Raw genomic sequence first — 19,803 nt, 5'->3', positions numbered from 1 at the left:
GGCCAGATCTCTGCATCAGGGTCTGCCGCTCTAACCATTGTGCCACACTTCTCCACAAAGTGAAAAAGACGATACAAAGCTTTACTGGCAAATGCAGCACTGGCATCTGCAGCACATGCTACTTTACTGCACAGAAGAGGAGAACAGGCATGCCACAGGCAGCAATCCAATGCAAACTACCCTCACGGCCCAATAACAGTTACAACAAAGACAACATCATTGTGTGCTTCTCCACACACATGTACTAGATACAGGATCTGCAGCAGGAGTACAAGCTTTCCCTACATATGTGGAAGAGTCACAGCAAAGGCATCAGCAGCCTTCTACACAAAAGCATACACACACACCACGCAACCCCCTCCCTCCATTTAGGGCACTATCTGCAGCAGAGCAAGCTTCCCTTGCCCTTCAAATGCTTTGAGTTCTGATACTGGATTCCCTCATCAGGGGAAATGAACAAAACAGGTCTGTGGAAGAGATGGCTCCATACGTACAGTGGCATGTGAAGACAGAGACATTTACTAAAACCCAGAGGAAAAGGAAGTTATGTGACAGTGTGCAGATATGTGGCAAGGCCTCTGTCTATTTCTAAAGATCACATTTGCAATATTGACACTTCAGTAGTACGTTTGGTAGTACTACAGTAATAGTTTTAATGAGCTACAAAATGCGATTTACCATCCTATTTCTGGAGACCTCAGACTCCACCTCGCCTATCTTTTCTATGCAGATTTCTCTGCCCTGATTTTAGAGGTTTCCGCACATATATGCCTACATCTTAGTAGTAAATGTGGAGACACAAAGGGGAATGACTGGAAAATGGGGAATACTTACTGAAAAATGGGAGAAGTTTAGGAAGGAATAAGGAGGGGTTTAAGGAGGGACACATGCCCACCCACAAAGGACTAAGCCCATTGCTATTCACAAACTGCACCATTATAGTTACTTCTCCCAAAAAGGACCCACAACAGTACAATGTACTCCAGCTCAGTCTTGAAGTAACTCAAGCACCACACATGGTCACTCACAGGTACTAGTACATGCTCATTTGAACTTAAAATAAAGCCCCATTGGGCTATCTATCTATCTATCTATCTATCTATCTATCTATCTATCTATCTATCTATCTATACATATATATATTCACTTAAAAAAAACAAAGGTTACAGGGACGTTATAGTTAGGGTCTGAATTTACTTGCATAAAACCAGAGAAATTCAGCTGTTATAGTTAAAGTTATTTCAAGTAACTATAACTCGCAGTCTAGGGTAACTACAACTCGCGCTCCTGCCATGCAAATTTTTTTCTTCAAGAATTTGACTTCTAATGTGTCATTGATATTTTTATTGGCGTTCTAAAAGTTGTCATGAGTACTGTAATATCTGGGGTAATCAGCAATGGATGGCGAGGGCACAAGTTATAGTTACCTTCGGTCACGAGTTATAGGTACTTGAAATAACTCTAACTGCTGAATTTCTCTGGTTTTGTGAGAGTAAATTCAGAACATAACTAGAACGTCCCTGTAACTTTTGTTTTTTTAAGTGAATTTCTAAGGATTTTTAAAAATTCTATTACCTAACCATACCACCCCTGTAACCTTTGTTTTTTACAGTGAATTTCTATGTTTTTTAAAAATGTTAAAGTAATTTTCCTTACTGTATGTTAATCCAACCATCGCCAGGCACAGCCTTGACTGTTTGTGGTGGGGGTTTAGCAGCAGGGCCTGGCCTGTGGCCAACCCTTGCGTCCAATCCCCTATAACCACCCAACCCTGCACCGCATTTTGTAGAACACTCTATAAGGGGCATACTAGTTACAAAATGAAGTGCAGCAGGTGTGGTTTACTGCACAAATTGAAAAGCATATCCAAGACGGTATTACTCATTTTAATTTTCACCAGAACCAATCATAGACCAACTTACTAATCATTTTAAGACACTACCTAATTTTATTGACTAGGACATTCACAGCATCCAATCAAATATGTTTTTTTAAACCTGAAGCACACCTCCATTTTAACTGCCTTCCATTTTCAAAACTGCCTCATTCAGCCCCTGCCTTCTCCTGTCGGCTACTGCTGCTTCACTTCAAAATGGGCCACAGATATGTCTTTTGGGCTAAGGAGGGTGCTAGAAAGAGGTATCAACAGAGACTTGGGTTTGGCTAATGTGGACATTAATCAAATTGACCTCAGAGGGTTAAAGTGGCATCAATTGCTACCTTTGATTCAAAGCATTAGGGATGCCAACCCTCTGACCTCATCATTGTGCACTGTGGTGGAAATTACCTAGGCACACTGAGTGATGCAGGACTGGAAATCCTAATGGAGGACACCTTTGCACAAATTATATCACGTTTATCTTACACTGTCTTGGTGTACTCCAACATATGCCAAAGGCAGAAATGGAAGTGGTCAAATGAATTCTGTCCACAGATTGGCAAAGCCTGGAAACATGTTAATAAATCTGTTTCTGCGTTCCTCAGAGACTATAACATGGGCTGTATCTACAACAACAACCTGCGCTTTGACATGGATGGTATCTATAGAAGTGACGTGTGCTCCTCACAGATGAAGGCAACACGGTGCTTCTTTCCAACCTGAAACTATGCATCTGGTCTTACATGCAGCCGTTACATACTCACAAGGAACACAAAGGCTCTTCTCAGGGCCACCCTATTGGCCAAAATGTTTGTTCATTTTCTTCATTGCAATTTCCAAAAAATATTTGCGCCGCCACCGCGGTCTTTGCGACATAGTTGTGACTGTGTAAAAATAAAAGCAGGCATTCCATAGACACCAGCCCATTCAAAATGTATAACTATATATATAAGACATTTTGTACATCACACTATGGGCATCACTTTCTAAATAACTCTATAAACACATCTATGAATCTCTGAGAGTATCTGTGACTGCATATATAAGAGACTTTGTATGAGTGGGCGCATCACTATATGAGTGGCTGCACGAGAGTCTGAGTGGGACACTGAGTGTATGGATAAGTGTCTGAGTAGGTCTGTGAGTAAGTCTCTAAGTGGGTCTGTCAGTCAGTGCCTGAGTAGGTCTGTGAGTGGATGCGTTAGGGTCTGAGCGGGTCTGTGAGTGGGTGCATGAGTGTCTGAGTGGATCTGTGAATGGGTGTGTGAGTGTCTGAGTGGGTCTGTGAGTGGGTGCTTAAGCATCTGAGTGGGTCTGTGAGTGGGTGTGTCAGTGTCTGAGTGAGTCTGTGAGTGGGTGTCTCAGTGTCTAAGTGTGTCTGTGAATGGGTGCGTGTGTCTGAGTAGGATTGTAAGTGGGTGGATGAGTGTCTGAATAGGTCTGTGAGTGGGTGCATTAGTGTCTGAGTGGGCCTTCGAGTGGGTGCATGAGAATCTGGGTTCTTCTGTGAGTGGGTGCATGAGGATCTGAGTGGATCTGTGAATGGGCGCATCAGTGTCTGAGTGGGTCTGTGAGTGGGTGCATGAGGGTCTGAGTTAGTCTGTGAGCGGGTGCATTAGTGTCTGAGTGGGCCTTCGAGTGGGTTCATGAGGATCTGGGTTAATCTGTGAGTGGGTGCATGAGGGTCTGAGTGGATCTGTGAGTGGGTGCATCAGTGTCTGAGTTAGTCTGTGAGCGGGTGCATGAGTGTCTGAGTTAGTCTGTGAGCGGGTGCATGAGTGTCTGAGTGGGTCTGTGAGTGGGTGCATCAGCGTCTAAGTAGTTCTGTGGGTGGGTGGGTGCATCAGTGTCTAAGTGGGTCTGTGAATGGTTATGTCAGTGTCAGAGTAGGTCTGTGAGTGGGTGGATGAGTGTGAAAAGGTCTATGAGTGGGTGCATCAGGGTCTGAGTGGGTCTATGAGTGGGTGCAGCAGTGTCTAAGTAGGTCTGAGTGGGTGTGTCAGTGTCAAAGTGGGTCTGTGAATGGGTGCGTCAGTGTCTCAATAAGTTTCTGAGTGGTTGGATGAGTGTCTGAATAGGTCTGTGAGTGGGTGCATCAGTGTCTGAATGGGTCTGTGAGTGGGTGCATGAGGGTCTGAGTTAGTCTGTGAGCGGGTGTCTGAATGGGTCTGTGAGTGAGTGCATCAGTGTCTAAGTAGTTCTGTCGGTGGGTGCATCAGTGTCTGAGTGGGCCTGTGAGTGGCTGCATGAGGGACTTAGTGGGTCTGTGAGTAGGTGTGTCAGTGTCTGAGTAGGCCTGTGAGTGGATGCATAAGGGTCTGAGGGGGTCTGTGAGTGGGTGTGTTAGTGTCTGAGTAGGTCTGTGAGTGGGTGGATTATGGTCTGAGTGGGTCTGTGAATGGGTGCATCAGTGTCAGTGGGTCTGTGAGTAGATGCATGAGGGTCTGAGTGGTTCTGTGAGTGGGTGCATCAGTAGGTCTGTGAGTGGATGGATGAGTGTCTAAGTGGGTCTGTGAGCGGGTGTGTCAGTGTCTGAGTGGGTCTGCAAGTGGATGCATGAGAGCCTGAGTGGGTCTGTCAGTGGTGTTTCAGTAGGTCTGTGAGTGGGTGGATGAGTGTCTGAGTGAGTCTGTGATTGGGTGCATCAGTGTCTAAGTGGGTCTATGAGAGGGTGCGTCAGTGTCTTGTGGGTCTGAGTGGATGCATGAGGGTCTGAGTGGGTCTGTGAGTGGGTGTGTCAGTATCTGAGTAGTTCTGTGAATGGGTACATGAGGGTCTGGGTGGGTCTGTGAGTGGGTGCATGAGGGTCTGAGTGGGTCTGTGAGTGGGTGCATCAGTGTCTGAGTAGGTCTGTGAGTGGGTGCATGAGTGTCTGAGTGGATCTGTGAATGGGTGTGTGAGTGTCTGAGTGGGTCTGTGAGTGGGTGCTTAAGCATCTGAGTGGGTCTGTGAGTGGGTGTGTCAGTGTCTGAGTGAGTCTGTGAGTGGGTGTCTCAGTGTCTAAGTGTGTCTGTGAATGGGTGCGTGTGTCTGAGTAGGATTGTAAGTGGGTGGATGAGTGTCTGAATAGGTCTGTGAGTGGGTGCATTAGTGTCTGAGTGGGCCTTCGAGTGGGTGCATGAGAATCTGGGTTCTTCTGTGAGTGGGTGCATGAGGATCTGAGTGGATCTGTGAATGGGCGCATCAGTGTCTGAGTGGGTCTGTGAGTGGGTGCATGAGGGTCTGAGTTAGTCTGTGAGCGGGTGCATTAGTGTCTGAGTGGGCCTTCGAGTGGGTGCATGAGGATCTGGGTTAATCTGTGAGTGGGTGCATGAGGGTCTGAGTGGATCTGTGAGTGGGTGCATCAGTGTCTGAGTTAGTCTGTGAGCGGGTGCATGAGTGTCTGAGTTAGTCTGTGAGCGGGTGCATGAGTGTCTGAGTGGGTCTGTGAGTGGGTGCATCAGCGTCTAAGTAGTTCTGTGGGTGGGTGGGTGCATCAGTGTCTAAGTGGGTCTGTGAATGGTTATGTCAGTGTCAGAGTAGGTCTGTGAGTGGGTGGATGAGTGGGTGCATCAGGGTCTGAGTGGGTGCAGCAGTGTCTAAGTAGGTCTGAGTGGGTGTGTCAGTGTCAAAGTGGGTCTGTGAATGGGTGCGTCAGTGTCTCAATAAGTTTCTGAGTGGTTGGATGAGTGTCTGAATAGGTCTGTGAGTGGGTGCATCAGTGTCTGAATGGGTCTGTGAGTGGGTGCATGAGGGTCTGAGTTAGTCTGTGAGCGGGTGTCTGAATGGGTCTGTGAGTGAGTGCATCAGTGTCTAAGTAGTTCTGTCGGTGGGTGCATCAGTGTCTGAGTGGGCCTGTGAGTGGCTGCATGAGGGACTTAGTGGGTCTGTGAGTAGGTGTGTCAGTGTCTGAGTAGGCCTGTGAGTGGATGCATAAGGGTCTGAGGGGGTCTGTGAGTGGGTGTGTTAGTGTCTGAGTAGGTCTGTGAGTGGGTGGATTATGGTCTGAGTGGGTCTGTGAATGGGTGCATCAGTGGGTCTGTGAGTAGATGCATGAGGGTCTGAGTGGTTCTGTGAGTGGGTGCATCAGTAGGTCTGTGAGTGGATGGATGAGTGTCTAAGTGGGTCTGTGAGCGGGTGTGTCAGTGTCTGAGTGGGTCTGCAAGTGGATGCATGAGAGCCTGAGTGGGTCTGTCAGTGGTGTTTCAGTAGGTCTGTGAGTGGGTGGATGAGTGTCTGAGTGAGTCTGTGATTGGGTGCATCAGTGTCTAAGTGGGTCTATGAGAGGGTGCGTCAGTGTCTTGTGGGTCTGAGTGGATGCATGAGGGTCTGAGTGGGTCTGTGAGTGGGTGTGTCAGTATCTGAGTAGTTCTGTGAATGGGTACATGAGGGTCTGGGTGGGTCTGTGAGTGGGTGCATGAGGGTCTGAGTGGGTCTGTGAGTGGGTGCATCAGTGTCTGAGTAGTTCTGTGAATGGGTGCATGAGGGGCTGAGTGGGTCTGAGTTGGTCTGTGAGTAGGTGCATCAGTGTCTGAGTAGGTCTGTGAGTGGGTGCATGAGGGTCTGAGTAGATCTGTGAGTGGCGCATCGGTGTCTGAGTCTGTGAGTGGGTGCATGAGGCTCTGAGTGGGCCTGTGAGTGAATGAATTAGTATGTGAATGATTTTGATATATATATTTTTTTTAATTTCACCCTGAAAGACCCCTATCTCACACCCCTGGGGTCAGGGTAACGCCACCCTGACCCCTTATACCTCTTTTCCTTTCATTTTTTAGCCCCGGGGACCGTGTTGCATTACCTAACATGGCGGATGCAACTTTCAGGTTAGGTTGCGGCCAGCCAATCACAGTATTCCTGTTGGAAAGTACATTCACAAATACACTGAGAGCACCACGAAAACGTCACAACAGATTTGCAGCCCTTTAATTTCTCAAAACTAATGAATGGATTTACACCAAATAATAAAAAGCATAATCTGCATACATAAGCCTAGCTTTCTGCCAAATTTGGTGTAATTCCGTCCAACAGTTCGGGCTGTAGTCGTGTTCAAAACTCCTATGGCCCCCCCACCCTTTTTTCCCAGCTTCTGCTTGACGAATCACCACCAAAGTTCCTGTGTACCACAAGAATCACTGGCACACTTTTTATTATATATATATATATATATATATACACTGTGTAGCGATAGATAGTAGGTAGTTATAGTTAAAACCATTTCTTTCCATAGACAGAGTGTTTTTTGATTTGCCAATAAATTTAGTGCAGTTTCACAAATCTTCACAAAATTTGAAAAACTATTACAACACTCTCTTTAGCTGGTGTCTTGAAAGTTTCAGGGTGATCCGTCGAGCGGAGGCCGAGAAAAAGGGGGGCCCTAATCGTTTTTCCCTATTTTGTGTCTATGGGGAGTTTCCATTCTTTAAACATGGTTATAGCTCAAACCGCTGAACGGAATTACACCAAATGTGGCAGAAGCTAGATCTTGGTCGGTAGACTGAGCCTTTTGTGATTTGGTGTAAATACGTGCAGTAAATTCTAAGTTATTTAAGTTTTAAAAATATAGATGAATAGGGATGCAGATTCTCTGCAGATCCACATTTTTGGCTTGGCCATGCCCCGATGGATGCGGTTCCCAGGGCCAAATCAGCCGGGGAAGGGGACCACACAGCCCACTGCTATCCTTTCACAAATTGGCCGAGCCCCAGGAGATGGTGTCCTTTGGACCAAAATTGACATTGGGAGGGGGGGAGTACCCTCCCCTTTTAGTAATGCTGGTTGGGCCAACCCTACTGCACATGGGCAAAGGCCGCTTATGGTGGGTTGACCGAAGGGCCTTGCCAAAAGCCATGCTCGGCAAGGATTGGATTAACCTAAGGTAATTTAATATTATTTAACGTCAACAAAACCCTAGAAATTCACTAAAAAAACAAAGGTTAGAGGGTCGTTATAGTTAGGTTCCGATTTTACATGCACAAAACCATAGAAATTCAACAGGTATAGTTATACATATCTCAACACACTATACCTCATGCTTTCAGGTAACTCACACCCTCGCCAGGCACTGCTACTTACCCCACATATTACATCAGTAATGACATCTTCTATGACATTATTTATACTGTATCTCCAACATTTGCAATAAAATTATTGATAAGAAAACTGTGCATGGCGGGAGACCCCGTCCTGCATAAAAACAATCCTGCATGCAACAAGGCACCCATGCACCATGGTGTAAGGGTCCTTGCTTTGGTGCTAGGCTGCTGAAACAGCACCACCACAGGGGGAAAGGACATGAATGCACCGTATTGCATAAATACAGTGCATTCTTACCCTCTCACTGTGGCTTAGGGCAGTGCAGCAAGATGACCTGCTGCCCTGCCCCAAGCTAATTCCACATAAATATGCTGCCTACCTCTTAGGACTAGAAAAATATGCGTTGAGACATGCGGTTGAAATTATATGGTGTGTTGAGAAACAGTGTGATGTGGAATTCTGCTTCAATTAGTGGATTGAAATTGTGGCTTGGAACTGGGCATGGATTGGAACTGTGTGGCACGGAGTGGATTTATGCAGAGTTGAATTACATGCTGTGGAGTGAACTTATGTGGCATGGTGGGCAATTATTTGGCATAGAATTGTGTGGAGTGGTATGGAATTGTGTGGTGTTGCGTCATTTGACAGGAAGTGTAATTGTCAGATGTGCAATTAAATAGAGTGGTAACAAAGCCATGGTAATGAAGAGACGCCAGCATCAGTTGCAAGACTGCTGCCAGCTGTAATTCTATATGGCCCCTTCAATGCAACAGCTGTAAATGTAGTCACATTTATGCGCATTTTTAAAGAACATGGCGCATAATCCATGAATTATTACTCTTACAAAAACTGAAGCATATCAAGTGTGTGCTGTTTTTGCATCTATGTAAGGAATAGAGAAAGAGGGAGTTAGGGAATTGAAAGAGAAAGATGACAGGGCAGATTCAGAAAGACCTGCACATTTCTGCACAGGGCACATTTGCAGCTTTCAACTCACACAGAAGTCCCAAAGGTTACTGGGGGGTGAGGGGGTTGGTAGTATGAATACAGAGTATAAAATTCACCAATAAATACCACAGATATTGCTAAGCCGATAATATAGTTATTGGCAGCCACTTGTGCTGTATTGACATAATTGGGGCCACTATGAGGTTTTAACATTTTAGTGCCCGGCAATGCTGAATCAGTTTTGCTAATGAGGCGGTGTTGACAGAAGCCCAATTACAGAATATTTCTTCACTCTGCTCTTTTTGTTTCTTGGGTCACACGAAGGGGTAAGAGGGGAACAGAGAATGTAAGGATACCGAGATCCAAGAGATGAGAGACTGGTTGACATTCAGTGGCAAAAGGGAAAGTACAAAATAACTTCAATTTGATTATTTGGTAAATCAGATTGAGGTCTTGAAGCAGTTCATAAAAGCCAGTTTGTGTTTTTACGATGGTCCCTGTTAGTAGTCAAATGCACATAGTTTGAGGGGGTTATTAGTTGCACCCCACAGGAAGGGAGCAGCACGAAGACAACTGCAGTTCAAGCAGCAGCATGAAGGTTAAACCGGCCTCCGTTCCATGACTATACTAGGCTTCTCGCAAAGGAAGCAAAACAAGAGGGGAAGCGCTCAACAAAAAGGAAAGCTGGATATCAGGTGCTGGAAAAACATTCACCAGCACTACCTGATTTCCTAACGTCCCGCTTGTTCCTGTAGTTTCTTTCAATCAGAGAGCAGGAGGGACGAATCTGGAGGGGATTAACGCATCCACATGGATTTCTCAAAAGTCTAGAATAAACACGCACACATGGTGAAATGGAAAGAGCCAGGGGAGCCCTGTGACTGAATAGACAAAAGACAACTATTGCAAGTTGTAGCACCTTCACTTGAAATGCAGAGCCTCAAAAGTCCTGGCTCTGACGCTGGGCTTCTAAAGAGGGGCGACTGTTCAACAAAACACCCCACCCACCTTTTCAAAGGAACTTTGATGTACTCCCACTTCAGAAGTATAAACAAGCCCAGAAAGTCACCCTCCCCAAGGCTGCTGAACATGCTTTCCCGAAGGGACACACGTGTGGGTTAAAAAACCCCAGAAACAGGCAGAGTGTGCGAGCGCTGCTACCTTAGTGAGAGTCATAAAAAGTCAAAAGTAAAAAGATCAGTGCCCTGGCTAGAATCAAACTAATTATATCAGATTGACCATATCCAGGAGATATTTAAAGTATAAAGAAGGTCAAGGATAGATAATTTTTGTATGCAATTAATGAAAGTACATATCACGTCCAAATGAAATGGTCCTTAAAAATGGATTGTGTATTATATCAACGACAGATAATACTAACAAAGAAGTGTTCCAAAGTTTGTGCAATGCTCATAAGGAGTACCCACCCATCCAGGACCCATTTATGTTAATAATCGGGTAGCTTCTTAGCCCTGTAGTGCGGATGTTTCCTTCACCCTTTCACCTACATTATTCTAGAGGATGTCTCCAATAATTCTTTGTCTTGATGAAGACCCAGTATCCAACAACAGGACAACTTACAGGTCGAATTGTCGGCATATAATCATATTCATGCCTAGATGTGATGTTTTGTAATTTAACAAAACTTTGGAAATGCGCTAGTTTGTCAAGTATACTACTGAAGTACCAATTGACTTCTTTTTAGCTAATGTTCACTGACCTTGCACTCCTCACAAGCACTGCACGGCTGCACAAACTATTATCTTTCCCAACACCTCTTTATCAGTATTATTTGTCATTGATGGAATACACAGTCCCCACTTTAAGGACCATTTCATGTATGTGTGATGGGTATTTTCATTAATTGAATACAGAGTACCGATACTTGGTGTTAGAAATGGGGTCTCTAGTTGGTAGTCGGTTTGCACCCTGTCCAAGTAGGGACCCTCACTCTAGTCAGGATAAGGGCGATACCAGCGCACATAACCCCTGCTCCCCGTGGCAGCTTAGCACGAGCAGTCAGATTTATTTCAGAAGCAATGTGGAAAGCATTTGCACATAACATAAAGTAACAAGTAAAAACACTACAAAAGGACACCACACCAGTTTAAGAAATAATAGCCAATATTTTTCTGTGTAAAACAAGACCAAAACGATAACAATCCAACATACAGTGCTAAAGATATGAATTTTGTAAGATTTATCTTAAAAATACAGTTCCTTGAAGTTGATAGCTCCACCTGGGGCTACCATGGCATCATGAGCAACAAATCCAACAGTTCAGGCCAGCCTCTGCGTCGCAGGCCAGCTACGGTGTCGGGAAGATCTGCAAACAGTACCTTGGATTTGCAGGGCGTCGTGACCCTCGCGATGAGCTCTGGAGAGCGATGTCGCTGGTGTTGATGTGTCGGTTCCAGAGTCGGTGCGGGAATCGTCGGGCCCTTGAAGTCACACACGTTGCAGATCGAACTCCAGGCTGATGAACTCAGGAGCGCTGGTGTGGATGGCATCGGGGCTGCAGTTTGAAGCAGGACGGTGCAGTCAGCAGCTCAGTGACGGTCGTCCAGCAGCGGCGGTGAGACCAGGGCTTTGGTGTGAAGCAGGGCGGTGTGACGTGCGGTGTCCACAGTTCACGGTGCAGGCAGCGGCACTGACGTTGCTGAAGCACTGTCGTCGGTAGGCCCAAGCCAGCGGTGTGGGACGGGACGGTGCTTCGTGACCCTCACGAGCGATGTCCACAGACCACAGTGCAGGCAGGGATGCCTGGTGACAACACTGGAGTCGATGGTGCTGGCGTCGGTGGACCGAGGCTGCGGTGCGGGACGGGACGGTGCTTCGTTCGCCTCACAAGCGGTGTCCACAGGCCACGGTGCAGGCAGTGGCGCAGGTGTCATCAGGAGCGTTGTCGTCTGGGATGCCCAGTCTGCAGTGTGAGCAGGCGATGCTGGAGTGCGTGGCCCCCAGGTCGCGGTGGGAGCACGGGCTCGGTGAAGTCATCCGATGACTGCGTCGGTGAGACCAGGCTTGCAGTGCAAAGCGGGACAATGCGACTCCTTGGCGCGTTGGCAGGTCACGGTGTAGGCCAGCAGCGTCGCAGTCGTTTTTCTTCTGTTGCAGCACAAAACACACAGTGCCTAGTGCTGTAGGCAGATGAAACTGAAGTCTTTGATATCCCTGAGACTTCCAACAGGAGGCAAGCTCTACTCCAAGCCCTTGGAGAACTTTATCAAGCAGGATACACAGCAAAGTTCACCCTTTGCACTCTTTTCAAGCAAAAGCAGCAACTGCAGGCCAGTCCAGGAAAGCAACACAGCAAAGGGACAGTACTCCTCCTTCAGCTCTTCTCCTTGCAGAGGTTCCTCTTGATTCCAGAAAGATTCTCATAGTCTCGGGTTTTGGGTCTTCTTCTTATACCCCATTCTGCCTTTGAAGTTGGCAAACTTCAAAGCAAAGTCTCAAGTGTTTGCAAGATCCTTCCTTGTCCAGGCGACGCCCCAGACACACACCAGGGGTTTGGAGACTGCATTGTGTGAGGGCAGGCACAGTCCTTTCAGGGGTGAACAACCACTCCTCCCTCCACTCTAGCTCAGATGGCTCATCAAGATATGCAGGCTACACCCCAGCTCCCTTTGAGTCACTGTCTAGAGAAGAGGTGTGAACATCCCAACTGTCAAACAGACCCAGACAGGGAATCCACAAACATGCAGAGTCACAGAATGGTTTAAGTAAGAAAATGCTTACTTTCTAAAAGTGGCATTTTCAAACTCGCAATCTAAAAACCAACTTAAGTAAAACATGTATTTTTAAATTGTGAGTTCAGAGACCCCAAACTCCATATTTCTATCTGCCCTCAAAGGGAATCTGCGCTTTAAAGTTATTTAAAGGCAGCCCCCATGTTAACCTATGAGGGATATAGGCCTTGCAACAGTGAAACCCAATTTTGGCAGTATTTCTCTGTTAGGACATGTAAAACACACCAGTACATGTCCTACCTTTTAACTACACGGCACCCTGCCCATGGGGCTACCTAGGGCCTTACATGTACCAAAAGTGAAGGTTTGGGCCTGGCAAGTGGGTACACTTGCCAGGTTGAATTGGTAGTTTAAAACTGCATACACAGACACTGCAGTGGCAGGTCTGAGCCATGTTTACAGGGCTACGTATGTGGGTGGCACAACCAGTGCTGCAGGCACACTAGTAGCATTTGATTTACAGGCCCTGGGCATCCCTGGTGCACTTTACTAGGGACTTACCAGTAAATCAAATATGCCATTCATGGATAAACCAATCAACAGTATAATTTACCTAGGGAGCACTTGCACTTTAGCACTAATTAGCAGTGGTAAAGTGCACAGAGACAACAAACAAGCCAAATCAGACCTGGAAAAAATAGGAGGAAGAAGGCAAAATGTTTGGGGATAACCCTGCAAAAACGGCTATTTCCAACACTTGGCCTATTTCTATATTTTAAATATCGCCTGTAAAGGCTCAATCCAACAGAATCTGTTTGTGTTTATTACTCATGATTGCCCAGATTTTGAGGAATCCAGGCTACCCTATTGCTCTGTTAAACTGGCTAGAATCACTGTGAGCTGCAAGGGCAGTAGGCACTGTCACTCAAAAGTGTGTGCCCTTTGGATCTCCTCTGACATCAAAGAGCAGCTCTGATTTTGAAAGCCAAAAACAACATGGACCTCGCCCTGTGGTCTGGTATGGTTGTCAACCTAGTTGGAGGAAAAAGACTGGGCTATCCAAAGCATACCAGGGCGGCCAGCAGAGCTTCCCAAAGCCATGCAAAGGCCCCTTGTCTTCACTGCTTCTCATATATGAACTCAAGCCCTTAATGTATAAATGAAATAGCTGTATTCCAGGAAGGAGGTCCAGAGGCCATGAATGATAGTTACTACAATCACGTGTGAATAACACAACAACCAGTTACTAAGGAGGCCGACCTGCCCACCATCTAGGTGTAGAGATGGTATAATCTCTCTGAGACAGTCACTGGCCAGACTTGAAAATGTGGACTGCAAAACTGAATGCTGTACAATCTGCTACAGATTCAGAGACAGGATCATGCCACGGCACATTGCTTGTGGATACAGCAAGGTCAACAAATGCTCTGTTGTTTAAACTCATGGTGTTTCTGGGTCATTGGTGCCAGTTAAGCAGCCATTTTGAAGGGTTGAGTTTCCTAAAATATTACACCAACATAATTCACATACAAAACCATCTTTCAAAAAGTGTCAGAAAATCCAGGTTTCCATTATTTGTGAAAACAGCATAAAAATTTATTTAATATTTATTGTTTCTGAACCCTACCATTTTTATTATTAAAACGTGTGTACTGTTGAAAAAGATGAGTAACATGTTGTACCAGGAGTCACTCACTTCCAGCAAGAGGAATTTAGGCAATTAGTGGTATGTAGGTCTCACTTTTAGCTGTCTGTTCACCATCCTGTTTTTTTTTCTAATACATTAGTTATACCTAAGAGTTGGGTTTTTGGTAAACCCCTTGCTGATGACTGGATGGATATGAAGTCCACCTGATTTCCCTGCTCCTTATTCAATGTTTTTTCTCACTATTCTTGTGTTTGCCTCACTTAGGAGCATTTAGGTCGTGGAGATCTATCCTTCCACTGCTGACGTCAGATCTTGCTTTCCAGTGCATTAAAGGGACTATTTTCTCTCCCTCTCACTTCCTGCTCCTCATCATCCCCATCCCATGCCCATCCCCATCCTCCCATACTCCCCCAGCTTCCTCTTGCCAACTCCCGTTTCATGAACTGTTTTGCTGCTCACTGCGCTATTGGCGGGCAATCATCTCAAAATGGTTTTGTGTTCATTGCAAAATGAACTTCTGCATGTGCAGCCGCATGCTAGGTGGGCATCTCTAACTAGGTCTGTTTTATTTTAACAAATGACATTCAAGGATGGCCACCACAGCTGTGAATGCATCCATGTCAACCATCCTGGAAAGGCATTTTGTTTAAAAACAAGTGCATTCCAAGTGTACCCAGGGTGTCAATCTTTGCCAGTGGTTGTGATCCAGTATGGCTTAATGGCACTAGAAAGGCTTCACAAGAAAGAAATACTTGGCTCCTGGCACACTTATTAGACACTCAAAGAAAGTTGCGGAAGTGTTATCTTCCAGCTACCTTACTAAAAATCAATGTGTTCACAAATATCAGAAATGTTAGTTTGAATGCTGTGAGCCTGGGACCTTGCTCCTTGGAAGCCTGCAACTCATCTGTGGAGTGCCTCAAGGTTTATTGCTCAGCCCTACCCACTTCAACGCATACATGGTCCCTCTGGGCAACGTCACCCGTGCACACTCTCCCATTCGGATAAGACCCCCCAACACAAGAATCAAGTTTATCACCTGAATGACTGAATTAACTAACTGGATGAAAGCCTACTGTCTCACAACAAGCCAAAGGTTGTGATCTTTGGCAAGAACACCTCACCATGGGACTTCAACTGGTGGCCAGACGAACTCAGTCCCACACCCAGCAGCCATGCCAGGATCCCCGAAACAGCAAACTGGCCATGACCGCACAAGTCACTGCTTTCACACCCTGAAGATGCTGAGGACGATGTTCAAATGGCTTCCAACAACACTAGAAAAACTGTAACTCACACCCTAATCTCCAGAAAAACTACGGGAGCACTTGCTATGCTGGGATTACCAAGCAACTCACTGGAAGGCTACAAATCATCCAGAACCAGCAGCCAGACTCATACTGAACCTCCCATATCGAACACACATAACACCATACTACGCACCACCAAAGGGAGCTTCAGTTGTCCCCCTTGCACAAATGTGCTCATTTCAAACTCCTCACAGACACAACACTACACAACTTAGGGCCTACCTACCTAAACAGTCACATCTCTTTCCACCAACCACCCAGACACCTCTGCTCTGGAGAACTCCTACTCACAGACATGCACACATACACAGAACCAGATCAGGAGGACAGACGTTCTTTTGCATGGCTCCTAAAGTGTGGAATGGCCTCCCACTCCACATCAGAACCTCCTCCTTTTTAAGGCAAGGAGACACAGTGGCTTTTCATATAAAAGGTTTATTAGCATAAATGACACAGTAGACTGTGGGGGCACAGTAGACTAGTGCCAAACCCTTTGTGAGTGTGCTCAGGCAAAGCCTTTGTGATGCACTAGTGTGGTAGGTGACAGCACCTCCCAGTATTTAAGTCAGAGTTGGCCCATCCTGCCAACACTTATTCCCCCTTTGTCTTACAGTCTGGGAACTATACACAAAGATACACAAGACCAACATCCATTTACACATAGTCATGTGACTCAGGATACAGACTGCAGGCACCAAATGGTTAGGACAATAAAATACTACTTTCTGAAAGTGACATTTTCAGAATTGTGACTTAAATCCGACTTTCCTATTAAAGAGTGTTTTAAATTACAATTACTTAGACACCAAACTCGACATTCCTATTGGTTCACAATTGAAAGTTACCACTTATTAAATGTAATAAGGGAACCTAATGTATCCTATGGGAGAAGTAGGCCTCACAGTAGTGAAAAACAAATTGAGGATTTTTTCATTACCAGGATATGTAAAACGTAAAAGTACATGCCCAACTCTTTAAATACACTGCACCCTGCTCTGTGTTCCTTGGCCTATGTAGGGCCTACCCTAATGGGGAGTTATATATATTAAAAAGGAAGGTTTAGGCCTTGCAAAAGGTGCATTTTGCCAGGTCAAAATGGCAATTTTAAACTGCACACACAGACTGCAATGGCAAGCCTGAGATGTGTTTAAAAAGGGCTACTTAAGTGGGTGGCACAATGATTGCTGCAGGCCCACTAGTAATATTTAATTTACAGGCACTGGGGACAATACTAGGGATTTAAAATTAAATTAAATATGACAGTTGGGTGTACGCCAAATTTAACATGTTTAAAGGAGAGAGCATAAGCACTGGTTTGCAGTGGTAAAGTGTGCAGAGTATTAAAAACCAACAAAAACGAGTTCAGAAAATAAGTTGGAGGAGGCAAAAAAGTTTGGGGGGGTGACCATGCACAGATGGCCAAAGCCAAGAAAGAGGAAAGTATTACAATAAGAAATATGATGGAAAGAACGTTTGCAACCAATTCACCCAAAAGGTTTAAATGGGCCAACATATTCACCTTTTTTTTGTAGTTTTACTGAATTGGTTAAAAAGATTTTTTGTAACTTTAATAAGGGGTAACAAAAGGGACTTAGGGTAAAAAGGAAAGAAAAGCACATGGAGATATGTTGAATGGGTAGCACCAAAAGATGGCGGACACTGCATGCTGCTCACAGGAGACACAAGGTAAGACACAGCAGAGACCTCATGCCAAACACAACTTAAACTGCAGGGCATGTACGGTAGATCATATACCTAAGTAGAGTTATAAAGGGCCATATTAATCAAAGGAGTTGCGTCATTCTTGCACCACGCAACGTGGTGCAAGAGCAACGCAACTTTTAAGGCAGATTTATCAAGCCAGACAAGGACACCTTGCGTGGCCCTGCCAGGCTTGATAAATCTAGAGTAACACAGCACAAATAGCTGCATTGCGTTATTCCGCTCTAGGAAGGCATTCAATGGCTGCAGTGTGGGTGTCTCCACACATCCACCCATGGATTTGACACGTTCCCAGATTTAAAATTACTGGTTGACCTGGAAATGTGACAAAAACCTACACCTCCCTAGTTGAAGCGTAACAAGGAGAAAGATCTTTATTTCTCGTCGTTACTTCCTCTTTCTCTGTAGAAAGAGGAATATGCCTCAGGGGATTGTTTTTGTGCAGGATGGTGTCCATTTCTGCACAGAAACAATCCTACTTACAATGTAGGCGCCCTTGCATCATGGTGCAAGGGTACCTTCGTTGGTGCTAGGCAGCACATTGTGTGCCAGAGTTGGGAAAAGCCAGGAACCAGTACAATGTTAAGTATGGCGCATTCCTGCCCGCTCCCACTCATGCAACGCAGTGCCGCAATGTGATTTGCTGTGCTGCATGACATAATGATAAACATGCCCCAAAATGCATATATTAACTTAGAGTGTTTTCGCAATGTATTATTCTTGAGTTCCAGAAAAGTAAATGATTACCCATGAAGTGGGATGCTGGTCCCAAAACATGCTGGACTGAATTATCTAAAAGCTGAAATACATGGTCTTGTTATTATAAAGGATTTTACAATATAAAAGGTGAAGAAAATATATTTATTGTATGATTGTTAATAACGAACATAGAGATGAAGTGTGAATAAATGCTGAAATGAAAGAGATGAGATCACTGTGAGGAGTGCCCTTTTTAACGCTACAGGTTAATCGACTGTTAAGCGAGGTTTCTATTATTTGCAGTAATTAGGATATCAAGTGGTTGAATGGTTGAATGTCTGTAAAAACTATAGAAGCAAAGGTAATAGAATTTTAGTTTGAAGGCACAAGCGTGGGTCGGGGCCCTACAGTGATAATTAGAGAGGGGTTAACCCACAGCAACCTCTGTACAGCTGATGTTGGATGTGTGTTACATCCATGGGAATCTAGGCGCTTCCCTAATGATCTCTAATTCTGGGAAAGTTAGTGCCTTCATGGTTGTTTGCATGTAGTCCAACCAGGATGCGGATGCTAGGGCTATAACCATTCTGTTTTCATTTTATGCAGGATTCGATGCTTTTGCTGCTGCCAGGATCTGTTATAAGCTGATGCAGAGATTAGGGTTCCAGAAGTTCTACCTGCAGGGAGGAGACTGGGGCCACAGGATCAGCACCATCATCTCCCAGATGAAACCTGAGTGAGTGTTGGGCACTGTGAATGATCGATCACTCTTGGGTTTTATATAAAAACAGAATAAATTCTGCTATTCTTCATTAACAGCAGTGAAGGATTTAAATACCCGATTCCGATGGGTTGGATCATTGGCCCCTGGTGTCACAGTCATCTATTCCCATTATCTCAGTTTCTGTATCCTCTATATTGAGCCTTTATCCCTGTGCCCTCTTGCTCATTGTGCATTTCTATTTGGTCTTTGTTAAGATGGGAATGCCCCTGTATTGTAAACATGTGCATACCACTGTACTGAATGCCTGACTTCATGTGAAACCGGTATCTAGACATTTTGTTTGGCAGCACACTAACTTAGCATGTGTAGGGAAGTAGGCCTGTCTTCGGTAATGCAAGGTCCAGACTTGTTCTGGGATCTAGAGGGACACATCAAGTGTTTGCTTGTAGTGGGCATTGGACTACTGTTCATGCCCTGGGTGCATCATATAAAGCCTTGGTGGCAGCATAGTGTGTTTAGTGAATCAGTAGCATGACAAGGCCTTTTTCTCTGTCTCAAGTAGAGTTGAGCTCATTGACTCCTTTCATGTAAAGTTCCACTTTTACTTGAAACCCAGAACCTGGTGCTGAAATTCCATGTGCATGTTAATTGTGTGTAGGTGTAGTGAGTGTGTAGCACGTGTGGTAGTAGAACATTGGATGTTGTGAGAGTCTGAATACTAGGACCAGTGGGGTCCATTTTGGATGACCCTGGTTTATCATGGAGCCAGAAGGAAGATAAGCATCATTTTCCGGGACACTGAACGTATATTTCATTCACTCCTTTGCTTAGAGGGTGAGATGCTTAGAGAGTGAGATGCCTAAAGTGAGGAGGGTGGATATGGGGTTACCTATTGAAATTCAGTGAGGACATTAGTTTTCCCTAAGTGCTGTCTCTGGTAGACAATAGGGTTAAAGGGTAGGACTGCACTTTCTGTTATTCAAGGTGAGGAAGTGTCTAGGAAGGGCCTGACCTTTTGTCTGCCCCCAATGACTGCTTCAGCAAGGCTCACCCTCCATTGTGCCCTTGCTTTGGATACTTCTGCTTGGACCCAGCCACATTGCCACCTGCTGTGACAGTCACCACTTTGCAGAAAGGCTACGTCTGAGGAACAACCTGAAAAGAGAGCC

The 19,803-nt window shown here is 45.3% G+C and overlaps 1 protein-coding gene across 3 annotated transcripts in view; it reads left to right on the top strand.

Annotated features, from left to right (window-relative positions):
* The window catches only part of LOC138296799 (epoxide hydrolase 1-like), a 167,260-nt gene that overhangs the window by 102,339 nt on the left and 45,118 nt on the right, over positions 1-19,803 (top strand). For all 3 annotated transcript variants that reach the window (XM_069236241.1, XM_069236242.1, XM_069236240.1), the window contains exon 5: positions 18,517-18,646. In XM_069236241.1, coding sequence (XP_069092342.1) covers positions 18,517-18,646 — 130 coding nt within the window. The remainder of the gene's footprint in view (positions 1-18,516; positions 18,647-19,803) is intronic.

The sequence above is a fragment of the Pleurodeles waltl genome, chromosome 5, assembly GCF_031143425.1.
Source record: "Pleurodeles waltl isolate 20211129_DDA chromosome 5, aPleWal1.hap1.20221129, whole genome shotgun sequence".
NCBI lineage: Eukaryota > Metazoa > Chordata > Amphibia > Caudata > Salamandridae > Pleurodeles > Pleurodeles waltl.
The sequence above is the reverse complement of the archived record's forward strand: the minus strand, read 5'-3'. Positions and strand labels throughout refer to the sequence as shown.